The sequence below is a fragment of the Quercus robur genome, chromosome 10 (genome assembly GCF_932294415.1).
Source record: "Quercus robur chromosome 10, dhQueRobu3.1, whole genome shotgun sequence".
Classification (NCBI taxonomy): Eukaryota; Viridiplantae; Streptophyta; class Magnoliopsida; order Fagales; family Fagaceae; genus Quercus; species Quercus robur.
This window is the reverse complement of record NC_065543.1, coordinates 12,705,475-12,726,653: the sequence shown is the minus strand read 5'-3', so window position 1 is coordinate 12,726,653 and position 21,179 is coordinate 12,705,475. Positions and strand designations below refer to the sequence as shown.

At 34.7% G+C, this 21,179-nt stretch overlaps 1 protein-coding gene across 1 annotated transcript; it reads right to left on the bottom strand.

Moving 5' to 3' along the window:
• Positions 1 to 550: 550 nt before the first annotated feature.
• Positions 551 to 2,593, bottom strand: LOC126703294 (TMV resistance protein N-like). The gene is made up of 2 exons (XM_050402255.1): positions 2,019 to 2,593; positions 551 to 1,263 (listed from the first exon to the last, which is right to left on the bottom strand). The coding sequence occupies exons 1-2, from the start codon at positions 2,513 to 2,515 to the stop codon at positions 1,026 to 1,028; spliced, it is 735 nt and encodes a 244-aa protein (XP_050258212.1). The 5' UTR covers positions 2,516 to 2,593; the 3' UTR covers positions 551 to 1,025.
• Positions 2,594 to 21,179: the final 18,586 nt, after the last annotated feature.

The following is a 21,179-nucleotide window of genomic DNA, read 5'->3' as shown; positions in this document are numbered from 1 at the left end:
AATTAAAATCTTTGAAGAACAGAATTGATAAAACTTGAAATACGAACAAACACAGCAGTGCAAGACCGAGTATTAAGATGAAGCAAAATTGAAATAAAACTCTTATTTAACTAAAACAATGAATATCTGTAACGTATATTTAAATGGAGAAATAAGAATAAAATAGTATTTGGGTTGCAATGGTTTTTCTTACTCTACAGGATTTCTATGTGATTATTTTATCTAGAGAGCTCAAGTGAGACATTTAAAGACCCACAAAAGTTGTCAATGTTTATTTCAATTCCTACAAATTAGGACATGAACGTTAAAGTCTCTAACTTTTATTTAAATATTAAAATCAGTTTTCTTATCCACCTCACTGCCCCCATTCACAACTCATTATCCCTACAAAATCTCAACTGCATGTTTAACCATGTCAAACCCCACACAGCCAATCATGGCCAAAACATGCAATTTCATTATTCAAATAATTTTAATAATAATAATTATTTCCTGTACAACATTGTGTAAGGTAATTTCTTTTGAGAATTACATACATATGCATTGTGGGTTATTTGAACACATAATTCAACATCCATATTGTGGGCTATTTGGCCACACAATCCAACATAAAATACAAAGAAAACCCCCAATAAAGTTTCATCATACAACAATCTTGATTTGGAACCCAAACAAAATTAGCTGGATCAAAAAATAAGATTCTCATACTAAACAATCAGATTTTGTTTAGGGGTTGAACTCAACCACTTTGGAATCTTATCAAAACACATCAAGATACCAAAATACAGCGAAAGCTATACCAAATCAAGTGATTCACATCCAAAAAACTAACCCAACCCCATCAATATTTCGAAATCCAAATAAGGTAAAAGAACAAATCACAAAAAAAAAAAAAAACCCTTGAAGTTGCAACACAACGATCACAGCGGCTTTGACATGTTTCCCAGGTTCCAGCACTGAATTAGGCGGAGGTATGGAGATTTGATTCTAAGAAGAGGCGGATGACGTTTGGTTTTGGTGTTTGATTATATCGTTGATTCCTCTAAAACTGATATGCCAGTTATTCCACAAATAGCGCAAGCACACCTTTTCCATTTAGTGGTTTTTTGATGTAATGAAGCATCTACTATATTGGGGGTGATTGCTGAAGAGTCTTCTCTATGAATATTACTCTCAGAACCAGCGGGTGCTGCCGAAAGGGATTCCCCATTCAGTGTTTTCGAAATGGTTTCAACAATCTGCTCTATATACTTTGACTCTGAGCTGCATTAATAGGAAGAATAGCCATAATAGTAAGAAAGAATAAAAGATAGTGATCATGATTGCAAAAGAATTTTAGCTAAGAACTATTGAAGTAAAATTATAGACTTTGTAATTTGTAAAATGAAAAAATTTAGTTACAAAATTAGTTGTATTATAAGGTTATAATCTTACTCAATAAAATAAACATTATTAAATATTTTGAAAATCTAACTGTTGAATTGCATGTTTTTTACACTCTTAATGCACACATAAAATTTTGTATCAATCGGATATTATTTACTATATGATCTATAAGCTTATATTTTTATATTTTATGCATTATTTTAAACTACAAAAACTTGTAATTTAAACAATTTATTGATTACATAGTTATTAACCTTTAATTTTCTAGAAATTTTACAAGTATGATGAATATAATAAGAATATATAATCTAATGGTAGATTTGTCAAAATTCACCTTCAATAAAAATATATTGAATAAAGTTATAGCCTAAGATTACAATTAATTTTATAACTAAATTTTGTCATTTGTAAAATATTTCTATAAAATTTCGTAATAGCCTTTTAAGTGGTGGGTACACACCATATCAATCATGGGATAATTATTGACAAACCACTAACGACATGCATATCTATTTTTTTTAATAAAATTTAACTGATATAGATTGAGATTTTAATTATGACCAAAAAAAAAAAGAAAGAAAGAAAGGAAGAAGAGATTAAATTACCGCAAATAAAGATAGAAAGTAAGTTACCTATCTTTTTTTAAAGGGAAGCCCGACAACTTTGCAGACTCTGTCAATGCCTCCCTCCATTTCTTCTTAGGGCCCTTCGGAAGCGCTTTTGCAAAATTTCCCTTCTGTTCTCGTACTTCAGACGGAGACACATGGTAGAAAATAGGTAGCACTGTTAAAGTTTGTTTACATTTACACCTACGTTTACTAGTACTACTTTTGCAATCCATGATCGCCACGAGCTCATCAAGGCACCACTTGGAATTAGCATAGTTTTCGGAAAATACAATAACTGCAATCCTTGATGTTTTGATTGCCTGCACCAGCTCTGTCCAAATCGTCTTTCCTCTTTCAAGGTCACTATCATCTCTATACACGCGAATCCTTTTGTCTTTAAAAGCCTTACAGAGATGGTCCGTAAACCTTGTGCGAGTATCTTCGCCACGAAAACTAATGAAGACGTCATACTCATATTTACTGCAAGTGCAAGGTGTGGTTCGTAAGGACCAAGACGGCATGGTTATTAGTTGCAGCACACAATAGTCCAGAATGAAGAGTAATTGGAGGTCAGCCTATGTGTATCTTTTATTTTTCGTGAGAGAAGAGCCTATTTATGTCAATATCATCAAAATGTTAGAGAAAAAAAGTCAAACAAGAAGCTGCCAATGGGGTCTACATATTATGTTAAATAATATCCTTACATATGTCATTCTATTCGTCATCTACTAGTGCTTACGTGAACCGGCACCCAATCCAATTATTGATTGGACTACTTATGGTAAAATTCAAAGGTTTTCGTTCATAAAAAAAAAGAAAAAAAAATGTCCCACATAGTGATAAACTAAAAAAGTTGACCAGATTGCAGGAATGTTTTGAAGGAGTTTCCTTGCAAGCGAGTGATCCATCTTTTTCGAGAAGCAAACCAATGTGCTGATGCATTGACTAAAATGGGAGCACAATTATTGATTGGACTACTTATGGTAAAATTCAAAGGTTTTCGTTCATAAAAAAAAGAAAAAAATAATGTCCCACATAGTGATAAACTAAAAAAGTTGACCAGATTGCAGGAATGTTTTAAAGGAGTTTCCTTGCAAGTGAGTGATCCATCCTTTTCGAGAAGCAAACCAATGTGCTGATGCATTGGCTAAAATGGGAGCACAATCAGTGTATAGTTTTGATGTTTTTTGTAACCCACCGTATGTGGTGGAAGCTATTTTGACTGCTGATAAAGCTAATATGTATTGTAATAGACTGATAAATACTTAGTTTTAATATTAAATCATGGTATACCCAAAAAAAAAAGTTGACGGATTCCTCAAAAAAAAGAAAAAGAAAAAAAAGAAGTTGACAGATCGATATAAAGTAATGGGGTCTACATATTATTTTAAATAATATCCTTATATATGTCATTCTATTCAGCCATCTACTAGTGCTTTGGTGAACTGGTACCTAAGTTGGTCCAATTGTTTATTTGGACTACTATACAATTGCTCTAGTAAAAGTTAGAGCTTCCTGCTTCTCCAAAAAAAAAAAGTCAGAACTTCCTGGGCTAGAGGGGAGTGGCAAAAGCCCAATGAGGCTTTGGGCCGACCCAAGTAAAGCTTGGAAACGAACCGGGTCGATCGGCGGCCGGAGAAGTTGGCTGAAAGCTCGGATTTTGGGGTACAGAGAAAGTGAAACCTGGGGTTTTGGGTGGTGGTGGTGGCGGCAGCACAGGGATTTGGTGCATTGCGATGTGAGGGTAAAGGCAAAGGTGAAGGGTTTGAGAGAGAGACTTTGGTATTGGTCCAGTAGCGGCGATTTTGGGGATGGGTTTGGCTTTGGTCTTTGTGGTGGGTTTGTTGGTACTGGTGATTTTGGTAAGGCTTGGTCCCTGTGATTGAACACTGTGGTGGTGTTGAAGCCATTGAAGACACACACACACACACACGCACACAAAAACCCACCAACCAACAAAAAAGTTATAAAGGTGAGATTTTTGGAGTGAAATTATTGGAAAAATGTGATTTTTAGGTGATTTTGGAGATGGGTTTTGGTAGGGTTTGGATGAAGGGGGTGGTGGGAGATGGAGAAGCCATGTTGGATATGGAGTGAGATTTTTAGATTTAGAGAGGGACTTTTAAGAGTTGGAGATAAGAGGAAGAGGGAGAGTTTGGGAAGTGGCAGCTGTGTAGGACTAGGACTCAGCTGAATTGTGCTTTTAGGGGAAAAATTGCTGAATAGACTATTTCCAACAAAATATTAGGGGCATGGAATGCGTTCAAACTTATTTAGTTAGTTGGACTCTTTTTGAAAGTCGAGTTTGGCAAACTTGACTTTGGGCTGGAAAGCAAACACTATAGTGGCATTTTTTTTTAGTGGTGTTTTTCAAAAATGCCACTAAAAAAAAATGCCACCATAGTGTTTGCTTTCCAGCCTAAAGTCGAGTTTGCCCAACTCGACTTTCAAAAAGAGTCCAACTAACTAAATAAGTTTGAACGCATTCCATGCGCCTAATATTTTGTTGGAAATAGTCTATTCAGCAATTTTTGCCGGGCTTTTAGATTCAGACATTGAAATATTTTCCTTTCTTTCATAATTTTTGTTGGGATTTTTAGGCTTAGGTTTCAACTATATTTGCTAGATTTAGAGCATCCACATCAACTCGTTTAAATTTTCTGTCTATTTTACACGAAAAAACCTATTTTTTATTTTATTTTACACATCACTTTTACAAAACACCCATATCAGTTCATCTATTCTATCACCTCTTTTATTTAAATAATCAATTTCTCAATTATTTTATTATTTCTCTCAACCAACCCATTTTTATACGCATGCTCTCTCTCTCTCTCTCTCTCTCTCTCTACCTATTTATTGTGATTTGTTGCTCTCCCTCTTCTATCTCTCTATACCCATCTCTCTCCCTCTCGGTCTATCTCTCTATACCCATCTCTCTCCCTCTCAGCCATAAGCTCCGATCCACATCATCTCAGTCACAGCATAGATCCACAACTCTAATCACAGCTCCGATCCACAGCTGCACTGATCCACAGCTTCGATCCACAGCTGCACTGATCCACAGTTTCGATCCACAACTGCACTGATCCACAGCTCCGATCACAAGCACCGATCTCCCTAGCTCCGATCAGGCAAGACTCATACCCACGAGCTCCAATCAAGCGAGACCCACAAGCTCCGATCGTTCCAGTCAAGCACCAATCATTCCGATAAGCACTGATCTGTCTCTTTGTTGTTTATCCGTTTGGGTTTGTTTGTGTGTGGGTGTGTTTGTGTATCTCCGTTTTTTTTTTTTTTTTTTTTTTTTTTTTTTTTTTTGAGCAAGTGTATCTTTGTGTTGATTTTTCTGTGTGGATGTGTTTGTGTGTGGGTGTGTTTGTGTGCATCTGAGGAAAAAGAAGAAGATGAAAAGAGGAGAAGTTACTGAGTTTGTTGAGCACGGAGAAGAGAGAAAAAAGGGAGCGAACGGGAAATTAATAAAATAATAAATGGATGAGCTACAGTAACCATGTATATTTACACGGTTACTGTAGCTCGTGTAGAGATATACACATTTTTACACAATTTAGAAGCACTGATGTGGAGCATTTCTAGGTCAAAATGTGTAAAAAGAGCTGTTTTTTGTATTTTACAAGATTATCCATGGACTGATGTGAATGTTCTTATGTCAATATCATCAAAATGTTAGAGAAAAAAAGTCAAACAAGGAGCTGCCAATGGGGTCTACATATTATGTTAAATAATATCCCTAGAGCACTCATAGCAGTGGAGGCATATTACTATATTGCTAAAATTTAGCTCCACAAACACAAAAATCTTGCTGCAGCAGTGGAGCTAAATCTAAAAATTTTAGCTCCATTGCTATAGTGCACATCTATAGATAGATGTGCACTGCTCATGAGAGCTAAAAAAATATATATATTATTTTATTCTCCCCACTTGCTCTCTCTTATCACCGTGCCTCTCTCTCTCTCTCTTGTTCACTCTTATCTCCATCTCTGAAGCTCATCTATCTCAACTCCGGTTTGAAGCTCATAGTCAACATTGCCTTCGCTGGCCTCAACGTCACTGGCCCAAGCCGACCTAAGCCCCGAGTCGTCGACCCACACCTCCGCCGATCAGACCCACTTCTCTTCCGCCGATCAGACCTACGCCGACACCGTCCTCCCCAAGCCGCAAGCCACCGTTGCGGCCCATGTCTCTATTCTCTTTGCTGTGATTGAGGTTTTTTTTTTTTTTTTTTTTTTTTTTTGTTTTTTTATATGTATTTTCATATGGGTTTGGTGGCTGTGGTGGTGGTGGTTGATTTTGGTTATGGTAGTGGTGGTGGTTGATTTTGGCTATGGTAGTGGTGGTGGATGATTTTGACAGTGGGTTTGTGGATTTTGGTTGTGATGGTGGTGGATGATTTTGGCTTTGGCAGTGGGTTTTGTGGATTTTGGCTATGAGTTTTGTGGTTTATGGTTGTGGTTGTGGTTGTGGCAGTGGTAGTGGGTTGTGGTGGTGGTTGTCATGGTTGGTGAGTTTTCTAGGTTTTTGTTTCGCTTTTCTTCACTGGTTTGGCTATGTTGATTTTTTTGGGTTTTTGTTTTGTTCTTCTTCACTGGTTTTGATGGGCACGGTGGGGTTGTGGTTATGCAGTGATTTTTATGGGTTTGATGGTGGTTGTGGTGGTAGGTTGGTGGTTGAATAAAATATTATTTTATTGTAGTGTTTATATTATTTTATTGTGTTAAAAGGTAAAATAACTCCACTGCTGTAGGGTGTGTGAAGGTAAAATAGATAAAAATGACTTTTTGTGTAGCTAAAAAGTTAAAATTTTAGCTCCACTACTGTGGATGCTCTTACATATGTCATTCTATTCGTCATCTACTAGTGCTTTGGTGAACCGGCACCTAATCCAATTGTTGATTGGACTACTTATGGTAAAATTCAAAAGTTTTTTGTTCATATAAAAAGAAAAAAAAAATTCCCACATAGAGAAAAACTAAAAAAGTTGACGGATTCCTCAAAAAAAAAAAAAAAAAAAAGAAGTTGACGGATTAATATAAAGTAATGGGGTCTACATATTATGTTAAATAATAGAGTAAACATTCGGTCAGGCAGTGGCGGAAAACCAATGTTTTATGCCAGCCAATAAAAAACTGCCACATCATTAAATAAATATCTTTTCTCTCTCTCTTGTGTTCTCCGTTTCACTGGTCTCTCTCTTCTCCCTCTTTTTTTCTTTCTTTCTCACTTGTTCTCTTCCTCTCTCCAGCTCTCTCACCCATACCTTTCTTCTCCATCTAAAATCAAATCCAATTAAAAGCTTCAAGGCCATCAGCCCCTCCCCTTCTCAACTCTCTGAAACTCTCCTCTCTCAACTCTTTGCTTGCTCGGTGTTTGTGGGTTTTGTGTGGATTTTCTTTGATTTTTTGATTTTTTTTTTGTGGGTTTCTGTGCATATGGTGTTGTCGTGGTGGTGGCGTGGTGGAAGTCTGGGTTTGTGGATCGGCGTGGTGGAGGCCTGTGTTTCTAGATCGACGTAGAGGAGGGTGTGGGTTGGCGTGGTGGAGGGCGTGGTAAATCGGCGTAGTGGAGGTCTAACCTTGCTTTGTGTTGATCGGTGGCTGAGTATGCCGTGGGTTTTTGTGTGTTAGAGCTGGTGGTGGGGATTGGGGTTGCTAGGTTTTTTTTTTTTTTTTTTTGGATGGTTGCCGGGGGGTGTGTTTGTGGTGGTAGGTGGGTGTTAGAGGTGGTGGTGGTGGTGTGTGTATCAGTGGTGAGGACTGGGGTTGCTGGTTTTTTTTTTTTTTGGTGGTTGCTGGGGGGTGCGTTTGGTGGTGGGGTGGTGGGTGGGTGTTAGAGGTGGTGGTGGTGGTGGTGTGTGTATCGGTGGTGGGGACCGTGTGGTTGCTGGGTTTTTTTTTTGGGTGGTTGCAGGAAGAGAGAGAAGAGAGAGACCTGTGAGACGGAGAAGACAAGACAGAGAAGACAAAAGAGACTGTGATGATGTGGCAGCCTCCTATTGGCTGGCGTAAAACATTGGTTTTACGCCACTGCCTGACCGAATGTTTACTCTAAATAATATCCTTATATATGTCATTCGATTCAGTCATCTACCTAGTGCTTTGGTGAACTGGTACCTAAGTTGGTCCAATTGTTTATTTGGACTACTATACAATTGCTCTAGTAAAAGTCAAAGCTTTTTTTTTTTCTTCAACCTATGTCAATTACATTTATAAGTTCATTGTAGTATAACTTGTCACACACTCCCTTAAAAGTTACCGTAAATTTTGAGTAGAGTTTATAATATGGTTTTGTGTTAAAACCTCTTTTCTTCTCCCATGTGTATGTATTTGTTTCTCAAAAAAAAAAAAAAAAAGATTTCATTGTAGTACCATTTTATGTATCTTAAGTGTAATGGGAAAAATTTTTATAACAAGGTTAATGCTGGAATTTTCAATAATGACAGAATTTCAAATTTTAGCTTAGATAAGTTGTTTGACCATTTTGGTTTTTAAAACCATAGTTGTTACTTGTATAACATTGAGGTTGAATTATATTAGATGGTTAGCTTTATAGACTTAATTTTAATTAGTGCTTTAGTTGGTTAGTTATATATATATATATATACACACACACACACACATATATATGATTCATAAACTTATCTTCATTTTTTTAATCCTTTGGTTTGATTGATGACCCACTAGTTGAACTGGTAACCCAATAATCCAACTCTTAATTCCAGTTAACAACTTTAAAAGTATGAGAAAATTATTAGGTACTCCCGGAGTACCATAAATGCGTAGTCCTCCATCTCACATGAATAGTAGATCCCACCATGAATTTAATTAGTGGAACCCACCATTCATGTGAGAGGAGGGAATACGCATTTACAGTACTCCAGGAGTACACAATAATTTCCCAGTATGAGAGAAAGTTTATCATAATATAATTTTATTTATCTCTTTTACCTTTTTTGTATAATTATGAAATTTGATAATTATAGGAGTTATTAATGGAAAATTATTATGATTTTATTCTAACATGAAACTATATAGGGTAAATTTCATTTACATTCCTTGAAATTTGGGCTAATGCCAATCGGGTTCAAGACTTTTCAAAACTAACCAATTTGGTCCCTAAAGCCAATTTAGTCCCTTAAACAGTTAAGGAAAATAACTAATTGTTTAGGAATTAAGTTGGCTTTAGGAACGAAATTGGCTAGTTTTGAAAAGTCTTGGACCTGGTTGGCATTAATTTAAACCTTAGGGTATGTTAGTGGAATTTACCAGTTATGTATTAGCCTTTTATTATGATTGTATTTGTATATGAAATTATATATTCTTTTTTTTAAAGACCAATATTCTAATGGAGAGTATAATTCGGGAATAGATTTATATATATAAATATATATATATATATATATATATATATATATATATATAGATAGAAGAATTTCAATGCATTTCATTAAGGAAGATTGTTCAAATTAGCATGAAATAAAAATTCAAGTCATTCAAGGTCTGGTGGCACATCTTCCAAAACTTATGGAATAGAATTTAAACTCAATTCTCTATATATTATAGATTATAGATTAGGCTTAAGTAGGGCTAATTATGTTATATTAATTGAGTAATGCTTTTTCTCAATATATATATATATATATATATATTTTGGAGTATTCTAAGCAAGAATCTTGTAACTTAATTGTCATATCATAGTATTTACAATAGAGATATCCAAAGTTTAAATACCCACACTCCTAATTATCAATTAAAAAAAAAAAAAAGTAATGCTAAAGGTATTGGTACAAATTTTTCTACACATGCAATATTTATTAATTATTTTGCTAAAAGCCCCAAATCAAAATGAGTATTGCTAACATATGACATGCAGCATTTGTTTATCAAAATGAGTACTGCTAACATATGATATGCAGCATTTGTTTATTATGTCGTTGACACTGCTTGTGCAGAAGTGCTTGACAAAGATGAATTCTTGTGGCAGCTTGGGGTTTGAACAAAGGGAGAGGCGATCTGACCATGAGGGAGAGAGGGAGAGGTGATCTGAGCAAAGAAGAAGAAGAAGCAATAGGAGCGGCAGTAGAGAGAGAAGAAAGAGGTTGTGGGTTTGGGATGAGAGAGGGGTGAAAGATTAGATTTGAAAGGGTATGTGAGTGTTCACTATTTTACTGTGTTTTTAGATGTGATAGGAGAGAGTGGGATATTAAATGAAAATAATAATAATAATAATAATGAATAAAAATGATTATCTGATCTATATATAAAATAATAGGTGAAGAAGAGAGAGTGTGGAATTGAATTCCAAATTAGAACTCTAATTTTGTGCCATTTGTCTAGAATTTGAAATTGAAGTTGAATTTTGCATCATGTGGCTAAATGTATGTGGGTTCATTCTCATTAAAACCACTTCTATGTATTGGGTCAAGTGAGTTACTATGCTAATTAAGTTTTTTCTTGATTTTGTAGTCAAACATGAAAACCAAAGAGATTAATATCGGTGATAAGAACTTGGTTTGGGTACATTGCATAATTTCCAAAAAGATAGCAAAGCCAGAGTTTGCATCTTTGTTATAAATTGCTTACAAAGTTTGCATCTTTACATTTGCACTGAGTTTTGGATTAAAGTGCTTTCTTCTTGGTTCTGACATTGAGTTTTGTTTACTATTCACTTACAAAGTTTGCATCTTTACATTTGTTATAAATTGCTAATATGTGATTAGATGCACATTATGCCTAAAATTCACTATCCTTATATTTGGCTTTTTGTTCAGGTTTGACACCTATAACAATGAAGAAAGCACTGCTGTGGACCGATGGATGATACTTTTTGCAGGCTGCAAATGAACTTAGTGATCAATGGAATCTCACGCGAATTGGAGAGGACTCAGCTGTAGATGTCTGGATGGCAGATGTAAGTCACTATGTTTTTAAAATGTTCAATGAAGGTAAAGGTTATGAACAATGTAAATTTTCCGAAGAGAGATTTATTATTCTATATTTACGCAAGTTTGGTCGCCTTCTTGGAGTGGATCACTCCACCCTGTCTTTCTACTGGAATTTTTTATTCAGATTGTTACAATTTAATTCGAAATTTTATTTGAATTTTCCTATTGTTGTTACTATCATATATTATCATTCCAATTGTTCAATTAGAATCTGAAATTGGAGTCCAATTTTACTATACACGTGTACAATCTAATTATTTTTAATTTTGCTGTCATGTGCAGAAACCAATGAGATGAAATTAATAACACATTAAACACTCATACTTTGGGAATCGGTAGTACCAATCTAAATCCATTGGACCTGCTTCGTGATAATACAACTATGAAGGATGTATAAAAACACACACAAACCCCTCTCTCTATAAAAAGAGATTGGAGAGAATTTCTTTTATCAGCCATAGAACTTCAGAGGTTTTTTCTTCACACAAATGCCCATCATGTTACAAAATGACCCATCGTAAAACTACAAAATGAGTACAACTCTGAGGGTTTTTTTTTTTTTTTTTTTTTTTTTTTAATTTTAAATTTTTTAAGCTGCGAAAATTTCAATCACCAATAGAGATTGAAGATTCAAAAGCGTGAATGGATCTTTTGGATAAACATTGTCATCAAGGTTCATATTTCTGTGTAAAATATATTGTAAGCGACTAAATTTCTAGTTTGAAATTAATCAAACAAGTAAAATAGTTTCACAAATGCGAATTTTGTATTGATGATTGTGTGGTACAATTCTCTGGAATTACAAAAGAGTGATCCTCTGATTCGATCTCCTTGCAAAACTTATTGATTAGATTTATGGTAATGTGGATTTGACTTGAACACAAAATATCCTTCAATTTGGTTGAGGGATGGATTGAAGATTACTGAAACGGAATTACAATGAATCTCTGGCTATGAGCTTGTTTAGAAATCCTTTGTTCTTCGCGTTCTTCGTGCGTTCTTCGTCTTCGAAGGTTTTGTGGTGGAAGTTCTTCGGAGCTTTAGAGGCTTGAATCCGTTGAGCTTCAATGATTTGTGATTTATTGATGTTTTCAGACACTTTTGGCTGGATTCCTGTGAACTTTAGGATCTAGGCAGATGATCTGGATGATTCTGCTTCGAATGTTCTCCGATTTTGGGGTTGAAGTTCTTGAAGTTCTTGAAGGCTTTGAGGCTTGATCTTCGCAGAGCTTCTTCACTTCTAAATTTTTTTTGGTCCCCTCAAATGTCTCAGGAAGGCTTCTATTTATAGAAGTTTTGGGGTGGGTGAGCGACACGTGGCGGAGCTTGATTGGTGACACATGTCACAGCTTGATTGGTCCGCTTAAGTCATCGCTTACACGTGCGAGGTTGCTTGAGTCATCGCTTACACGTGCGAGGTCGCTTGAGTCATCGCTTACACGTGCGCTGATGCGTGATTGGCTCTTGCATGACACTTGGCAAATTTCTGTTGGCTTCTGAATAGTGGTAGCAAAACCTAGCAGCAATACATGGTGTTCTGTAATTGGCTGTATTTTGTGGACTTGATAATGTGATGTGTCAGCTTGTGATAGGTCGGGAATTTTCCCTCTCTACATATATATACTGCCAAGTTTTGTTAATGAAATTTTCTGGTTAATAATATGAATTTAGACTTAACTGAGCCTTTTAAACATGAATAAACTCATGATTAATAATATATCCATTCCCATGCGGTAGCTTCGAAAAAGTCAAATTAGAATTTTAAATTAGAGTCAAATTTTGTGCCATGTGTTTAGATTTATATGGGTATCACATCATAATTATCCTTCCATGTGTTCAATTCAAATCTGAAATTGGAGTCCAATTTTTCTCCATCTATCTAAATTTAAATGGGATCAAGTTATAATTATCCTTGTGCTTTTATTTTATTTTATTTTTTAAATTTAATTTTTTTGCTCAATAAGACGCTGTGCACTTCTTTAATATCAGAGCCGCCTATTTCAAGTTCACCTCCCCTTCTAAAATCAGTATTCTTTAATACCAGGTTCCGCCTATTAGATTTCTGTATCTTATATAGGAAGAGGATCATATGGTGGAAATTGATTTAATTTTAAATAATACGAATACTATCTTTGAGAGCACTTGACATGAATCCAATACTATATCAGAAGTCTAAACAACCACTGCATGTCATTTGCATTACTAATAATGCTAAATTCAACAGATCATTTTCCTAATGAGCACTTGATCCACGTGATAAGGCCTGTCGGAGTTGCTGCCCGTACAGGTGTGTGGAAACACAAGGGCAAGCAGATGTAGAAGCTGTCCAGGAGGCCAGAGGTAAGATAGAGCTTGAGAGATAAAGCAGCACGACAACCATTGTGGGAGAACAAATATGAGGTAATGTTTTGCCTTACCAAAACAATGATTAAATTGAATGTGGATAGTTGATATTGACTATATGCTGAACCAAAAGAAGCGAAAATAAAATTTCTAGAATTGGAATTGTGAGAATTGGAGGAGAGAGAGAGAGAGATACAGAGGCCAGTAGAGGCGCAGTGGTGGACTCTGTAAATGGCGTTGTCATGGGGGAGAATATCGGTGCCGTCAATGCTTCCTGCTTGGATCGGATGATACGACTCTGCGTAGAACACTGCATTTATTTTGTTCCCTCATTTTTTTTTCCTATTCTTTTCTTTTTCCCAAATCTTTGTGTTACTCTGTGTCTCAACTCTCAAAAAGATTGCACAAGGCCTAGGAGGGAAAAGAAGAGAAACAACTTGTAGTCGATATGGGAGTCTAGCGGTGAAAGGGACTTTACTCTCAAAATTTGTAACTTCTTTTTTTTTTGGTAACTTGTAACTTCAAACTTCGAAATAATTTTAATTTTGTGCCACACTCTTTGAAATTTTAGATTTGAATATGAAACATTATTTAATGACTTAAAACAAGTCCTTCCATCCATGTCCGTTAATGAAATGGTAGTTAAATATCATTTTCATTTTAAAAGACCTAATTCTACCAAATTAAAATTAGGCAAGTTAATGCTGTATCAGTACAGATCATATCGGAAAAATATACCGCACCAGCTATTAAACCATGTTTCGAGTGTTTCACATTTTGACATTTCCGGTGGTACAATAAAAAATTTGTGAAAAAAATACTACTTAAGTTAATATATTGGATTAATGTTCTTATGCTATATTTAGACTTATAAAAATATGTAGATTTTAAATTTTATGTTGATAAATATAAAAATTAATTAATTCATACTAACATAAATATATACAAATATATATATATATATATATAGCAATAATTCTAAAAAAGTGCATCGGTGTCAATCGATACTAAAATATTTCGTTCCTCTTATCAAACCAAAACTGTCTCGAGTACAAAATTGACTCCCTTAATTAAAACTACAACGTTTAGTTATTATTATCTATCTATTACTATTAAGAGAATATCAAAAGTTAGTTCACTTTTTTTTTTTTTTTTTTTTGGTTCTTTCTTAAACACCCATAATATTTATCTAACATTATTTTTCATTTTTTCATTCTATTCTTTCTTTTTAACCCTCCTCATTGCCCAACACAGAAACATCCAAACCCCAAACTCCCACTTCACTAAGATCTATTGCTCCTTTGTCACCACAAGCCACTCTATGGAGGAGTTGACCACGTTGCTTCACAGCCAGAGATAGCACAAAAAAGTTTGGAAAAGCCAAGCATGATGAGCTAGACAATGGGCATATCAATGCCAACGGGAACTATAGGATCTCGGTGTGGTCACGGACGGAGTTAGGACTTGGAGTTAGGGGGCAGCTCTACTGCTATTTGTCTGACTTTGTTGTTGCTTAGCTGTTGAGTTCCCCCCCCCCCCCCCCCCCCCACCCCCCACCCCCTTCCTTTTAATTGGTAAAATTGGTTAATTGGGCTTAATTTTTTTTAGCTTTGTTATTGGTAAATTTTGTTGTTGGGCTAATTGTTTTGGGCTTGCGTATTTTGTTATAGATTTTAGATGTATAAATTGTTTTATGGCCTCTAAAAGGAGGGAAAATGTTTGAGCTACAAATTTTTTTTACAAATTACTGATATGATGAGTGATTGTTGGTAAGTAAAAAAAGTAATGCAAGTAGCGGGCCCAAGTGTGAACTAGTAATAATTTGTACCTCAATAGTTTGTAAAAATATTGTAGAAAAGTTTGTAGTTATAGCATTACTCTTAAAAAAATTAATTATATTGTTTAGGAGGACGAAATACAATTTTATATAACAGAATTGTTAAAAGTAGTACCTATGTATATGCTAGTAAGCTAGGTGTCATGCTCAACTTCCTCAACTCCTCCTTCTTTGTTGATGGTGAGCTCTAATTCGTTTCATTTTAGTCCAAACTTTAAGGGTTTAATTGTTTAAGTGTCCGTTTGGGAATAACTTATTTAGTGTGTGTTTGGCTCCAAATTAAAAAGCTAGCTTATTTTACTATTCAGCTTTTTGGTACTATTCATAGGTCTCATTATACTATTTCAGCTAACTTTTACTTTTATTTACAGTACTTTCAGTAAAAAAATTTCAGTTTCAGCAAAATAAGGGGATCCCAAATAGACCTTTAGCCGAAATTGAAATTTTTTTGCTAAAAGTATTGCAGACATAATTGTCAAAATGTGAATCATATTGTGAATCGATTTTTAATTTTTCCATATCGTATATTATATCGTATGGTATATCGTAAGATACACAAACATTTTATAAAAAAATTTTAAAAAAAGTTATAGATATACATATATAAAGGGTATATTCATTAAAATTTTTGAATATATTCAACTAATGACTAATTTACTCATCACTTGTGTAATAACATTTAACAAGCTAACTAAATAAATCAAACTAGCATGTGTTTATAACATACACATTCAAATTGCTTAAATTCAAAAGTAATAATATATTACAAATGACTCAAAGATAATAATTTTTTTTCTTCATATTCATCTTATTGCCTAATCAACCCCATCTAAGTCAATGCTATATCATCACGTTTATCATTTTGCAAACTTATTTCTTCGTTAAAATTTTCTTCATCGTCAATAACATCTAATTCTTTAAAAAAAAAAAATATATATATATATATATATATATATCTTCTTGGTATTTTAGTTTCTTGAACTTATAACAATAATGACAAAAAAAAAAAATTATATTGTCAATTAACATCTTATTCATAGTATAGAAAATAAATATGTAAATATTAAAGTGAAGTGTAAGTGTATACTGTGAGAAAAAAAGAAAAACTTATTAATTTGTTATTTTATTGGGTTAAATTAAGTAACCTAATAATTTTATGTTAAAAAAAGTCTAACAACTTGTTAGATTTAAATAAAAGTACAAATTTTAACAAAAAATCTCATTTTAAAGCATTTGTCTATGTATCGTATGATACAAATGATTTTACAATACGATATAATTCATATGATACACACACTGTATCGTACGATTCATGAGTATTTATGATATGTCGATATGATACAGAACGTTTTACACATGATACGATACGTATCGTATAATGCTAACAACTATGACTGTAGAAAAAGATAAAAGTTAGCTGAAATAGTACAATGAAACTCATGAATAACATCAAAAAGTGTAATAAGACTCATGAATAGTAGCAAAATAAAGTAAAAAAAAACTGGTTTTTTAATTTGGTGTCAAACGCACACTAAATGTAGCAAATTGAAATTTTGTGTACCGAATTGTAAAGGGACCAATCCATATGGGATAAATTGTAATTTACCCAAAATTTAAATTATCAATAGTTGCAATTTACAGGTATTACGACTATGGATAAAATATGGTGTATGAAGTTAGATATATTTGAATGATTTATTTAGTTTGATTATTTTACTCATTAACTTTTTATTTATTCCGATTTTACTTTTAACAATTTCTTAAAAATTTTATTTTCTTTAATTTGTGCTTTTGAAACAATCAAGTTGAAAATTGTGAAAAGTAGACATCAAAGAGTCTTCCATATATATCTGGAGATTAAAATTGTAGGAGGGATCATATAATTTACTTCTATATTTTTAAGAATAACTATTTAAACAATGAAGCCATAACAGTAGTAACTACCCTAAAAAAATAAATAAAACGACGATACAAAGGGTAATTATTCCACAAACAGAGAAAGCACACTTATTAGCTTTAGTGGTTCTTTGGGGTGAAGCATCGGGGATGATTGCTGAAGGCCAATTACTCTCAGAACCAGCGCGGGTGCTGCCGAAAGGGATTCCCCATAGAGTGTTTTCGAAATGAATTTAACAAATTTTTGTACAGACTCTGTCTCTGAGCTTCGATCAGAAGTAACCACAATAGTAAGAAAGAATAAAAGATAGTGATCATGATTGTAAAAGAATTTTAGCAAAGAACTGTTGAAGTAAAATTACAGACTATGTAATTTGTAAACTATTTCTAGTAAATTTTGTAATAGCCTTTAAGTGGTGGAGATACACCACCATTGGGAGTGGTTGGTTGGTACGTCTAGTGGTTATGGGCTCACTCCTAAAGGTTTGGAAGGTGGAGATCCCAAGTTCGAATCCCACAATAAACAAGTGCCTAGGAAATAACTTCATATTCTCAGTTTATGGTCACTAGGATCCTTAATGGGTAGAGTGTCACTATGCTCATGCTTAGGTGGGAAACGTGCTCTCGGCTCTAGGGGTGGTGCCACCTTTTGGCCATTTATATTTATCTACCTTTAAAAAAAAATTTGGGAACACCCTGAATTTTTTTTAAGCCAATAAAATTAAATTTTTGACCATAATTTAAGTAACTTAACAATATATTAGGCTCTTTCAAGTAAAAAGAACCACATGCTTTTATATTCTTTTAAGCCTATACTACGGCTTTACTTTTAGTTTTTGCTTTACCTGATACACTGTCATTGTACGACTACTTTTCCTCAAATATATATATATATATATATATATATATATTATGTTGTGGTTTATGCCATAAAATCCAATTTATTGGCATGTTATAAATAATTAAACTATTTAATTATATGAGACCATTTATAAATAAACTAATGGGACATTATTTTAGTACATGAGATGCATAGTATGTGATTTATGTGATTATTGTAAACTCAAAATTTTAGTTCGTAGTCGATGATGAAATTGAGCATTTCATCTGTGAAGACTATAACATATCAACTAAGATGATTTGTCTTAATCATGGAAGTGGAGACTTCTAGTTGATATGTTGATATGTTTTAAGAGTTAAGACATATTGAACTGGACCACTGTGAGATTTATTATTCTCCTAACGACTGTCAAATGAATAATAAATCTCACGATTTCTATTCACATCAACTCTAAATCCTAAGAGAATAATGAACTTGATCATAAGGTGTTGGTTGCTTTGATATATCAGGAGTGATATCTAAAGTCACGATCAAAATCTCAGTATGTTAGACAACTACATTTAATGTTGATAGAAAATATATTCTTAAGATGAAATTCATAATCTCTTAACAAAGATATAAAATATTCCCTTAAAATAAGTTTAATAGATTTGGTTATTTAGAGTGTTAGGCCCAACTACTTTAGTAAGGAGTCACTAAAGTATATATTTATGAAATTGGATTTCATAAATATACGATGAATAACTTAAAGTATTAAACCAGGTACTTAAGGATTAAGATATAGTAATCTTCAAAGTGATAGTCAACATTCATGACTTTGTATTACTATAAATATTTTAATGAATGGGTTGCATGTATAATAAAGTCTAGGAGTATAATTTATTAATAAGGTCTAGAATGCAATTATATTCATATAGTGGTATTGAATATTGAAAGTTCAAAAACGTGTACAAAACACCTTTGAACGTTTAGACCCCCAAAATACAACTTAACCAATTCAAGCAATATGTCAAACAACTAATGTGCGGAAACTTAACACATGCTATAATATGAAATTGGTTAAAATCTATCTAAGTCATAACATAATAAAACCACAGCAGATAATATAAAGGCAAAGATAGAGAGGAAGGAAGATGCAAACACAAAGACAACACGCGATGTGTTATCGAAAAGGAAACCGAAGTCCTCGGCGAAAAACCTCTCCGCCGCCCTCCAAGCGGTAATCAATCCACTAGAAAATACAGTTGGGATACAAGGACAGCAATAGAACCTCCAAGCCTAATCTACCTAGTGCACCTAAGCCCTCCAAGCTTTTTGCTCCAACGAGGTTGCGCCGAACCTTTTTCTTTTCTAGCTTCCCGGATTCCGCTACTAGACCGTAGCATCAACCAATGAAGATTGGCTCCTTCCTAACTGCTTCCCAGAAATCCAAACAACTGTCTCACAGTGATGATGATGGTGAGAACCAGGTTTGGTATAATGCCTCTCAAGGATTTGACAATGGAGAGGAAGAGAGTTGAGGAATTTGAAGAGACTCTAAGGTAGAGATTGTGGGTGAAGCAATCTGGTTTTTCTTTAGGGTTTTTCTTTAGGGTTTCTCTCTCAAAATTCTCTCTGGAAGCTCTCTTTCAATCGTGGGTAAAAGGGGTATTTATACTGGAGTGAGAGAGGAATGTGAAACGTCAGGTTTTACAAAACAGGGGTGGCTCGCGGCTTGACCTCGCGGCTTGACTAAGTCGCGAGATCCAGTCGCGAGTTAACCGTATGACCAGTTGTCCTGTTTTGTCCTGTAGTGCTCCAGCTAGCATGACTGTTCATCTTCCAACATGCTTGGCACGTGTGCTGCTTCTGGCGGCTTGCAGCCGCGAGTCACCCGCGAGTCCCACCCACGAGTCTCTGTTTTCTTGCACACTCTTGAGCAATCTTCACTCTATCTCACTCACTACCCTTACAACAAACCCACCTAAATACAGGGTTACTAAATGCTGAATTACAAGAAAATTTGACACGGAATAAAGCCAATTAGATGGTTGAATAAATTCAACCTTACAATCTCCCCCTTTGGCTATTCCGTGACAAAACCCTAAAACAGACTCTAGACTTAACATGTGAGTTGGGAACAGTTGAACAAAACTCACTCACACCTAATTCTAGAAGCTGTGAAGCACTTGAATCATATGAACATAATACTCCTGAAACACAACAATACACCATGATCATTGTAAGCAGAAAATTATAAATGCATATGAAACAGGAAATATGTGATCAAGCAAAGATGGAGTTAATAAACAAACCATGGCTTGATCAACTAAGTGAACACCACAAGGTAGTGATCACAGTGCTCATTCACACTTGGAATGAACACAAGGACATATAAGTTAACAAGCACAAGGCAAGACACTTGTATGCTCAACACTCAACCAATGCATAACACACAAGGCATATGCATCTAGGAACAATCCTACAAGGGCACAAGAGTGACAGTACATAAACCAGAATGCAGAACATTTAGATTAAAGTACTGATTTCAACATAGCATAAAGGCTGCATTAAGCAAGGTACATACCATAAAGCCTACAAACTATGCATAAAACATTAACCCTAAAAGCTTACAAAAGCACATGGGTACAAACACAAAAGCATTCTGAATAACATCATCAAAATATATTAAAGTTTAAACCAAGAGTATAAGTAATGAGTTAGTAACAGCTATACACCAAAACACAGTGTATCAAAACCATAAAAACACTAAAAGTACCCAACAAACATAAATCTAAAACCATAAGTTTAGAGGATAAGACTAAAAACAAAAGTATGACAAAAGTATGTGTGTACTCCCCCTATCACTATGCACACTTCCCTTTGAACTTTTCTCCCCCTTACTGAATGCTCTCCCCCTTTTTGTCACGAATAGCTAAAGACTCTCGTCCAACTTTCGTTGAATTTCATCTAGCTGATTCTCCATAGTCTCGAGGCGCATTTGGACATGGTTGTTTGTGGAGTAGAGAAGTGCCACAAGCTCATCAACGCGTTTCTGAATATGCTCAAGTACACTGTCGACTCTATCAGTATGAGGAGCAGTCTGTGCTTGCGGAATACTAGCCGGTGAAGCTTCAGGAACAGCACGTGATGTAGATGTGGTATGAGCAGGTGTCTCTGAGTAAGGAGTAGATGGAGTAACCAGAGAGATGTGAGCACTTCTTGGTGATTTAGAGGAGTGACTTCTGCTAGCTTGAAGAGTGAACAAGGAAATGGGACGTTGACGAGTCAACATTTTTCCATCTGCAGGAGGAATAATGCCTGCAC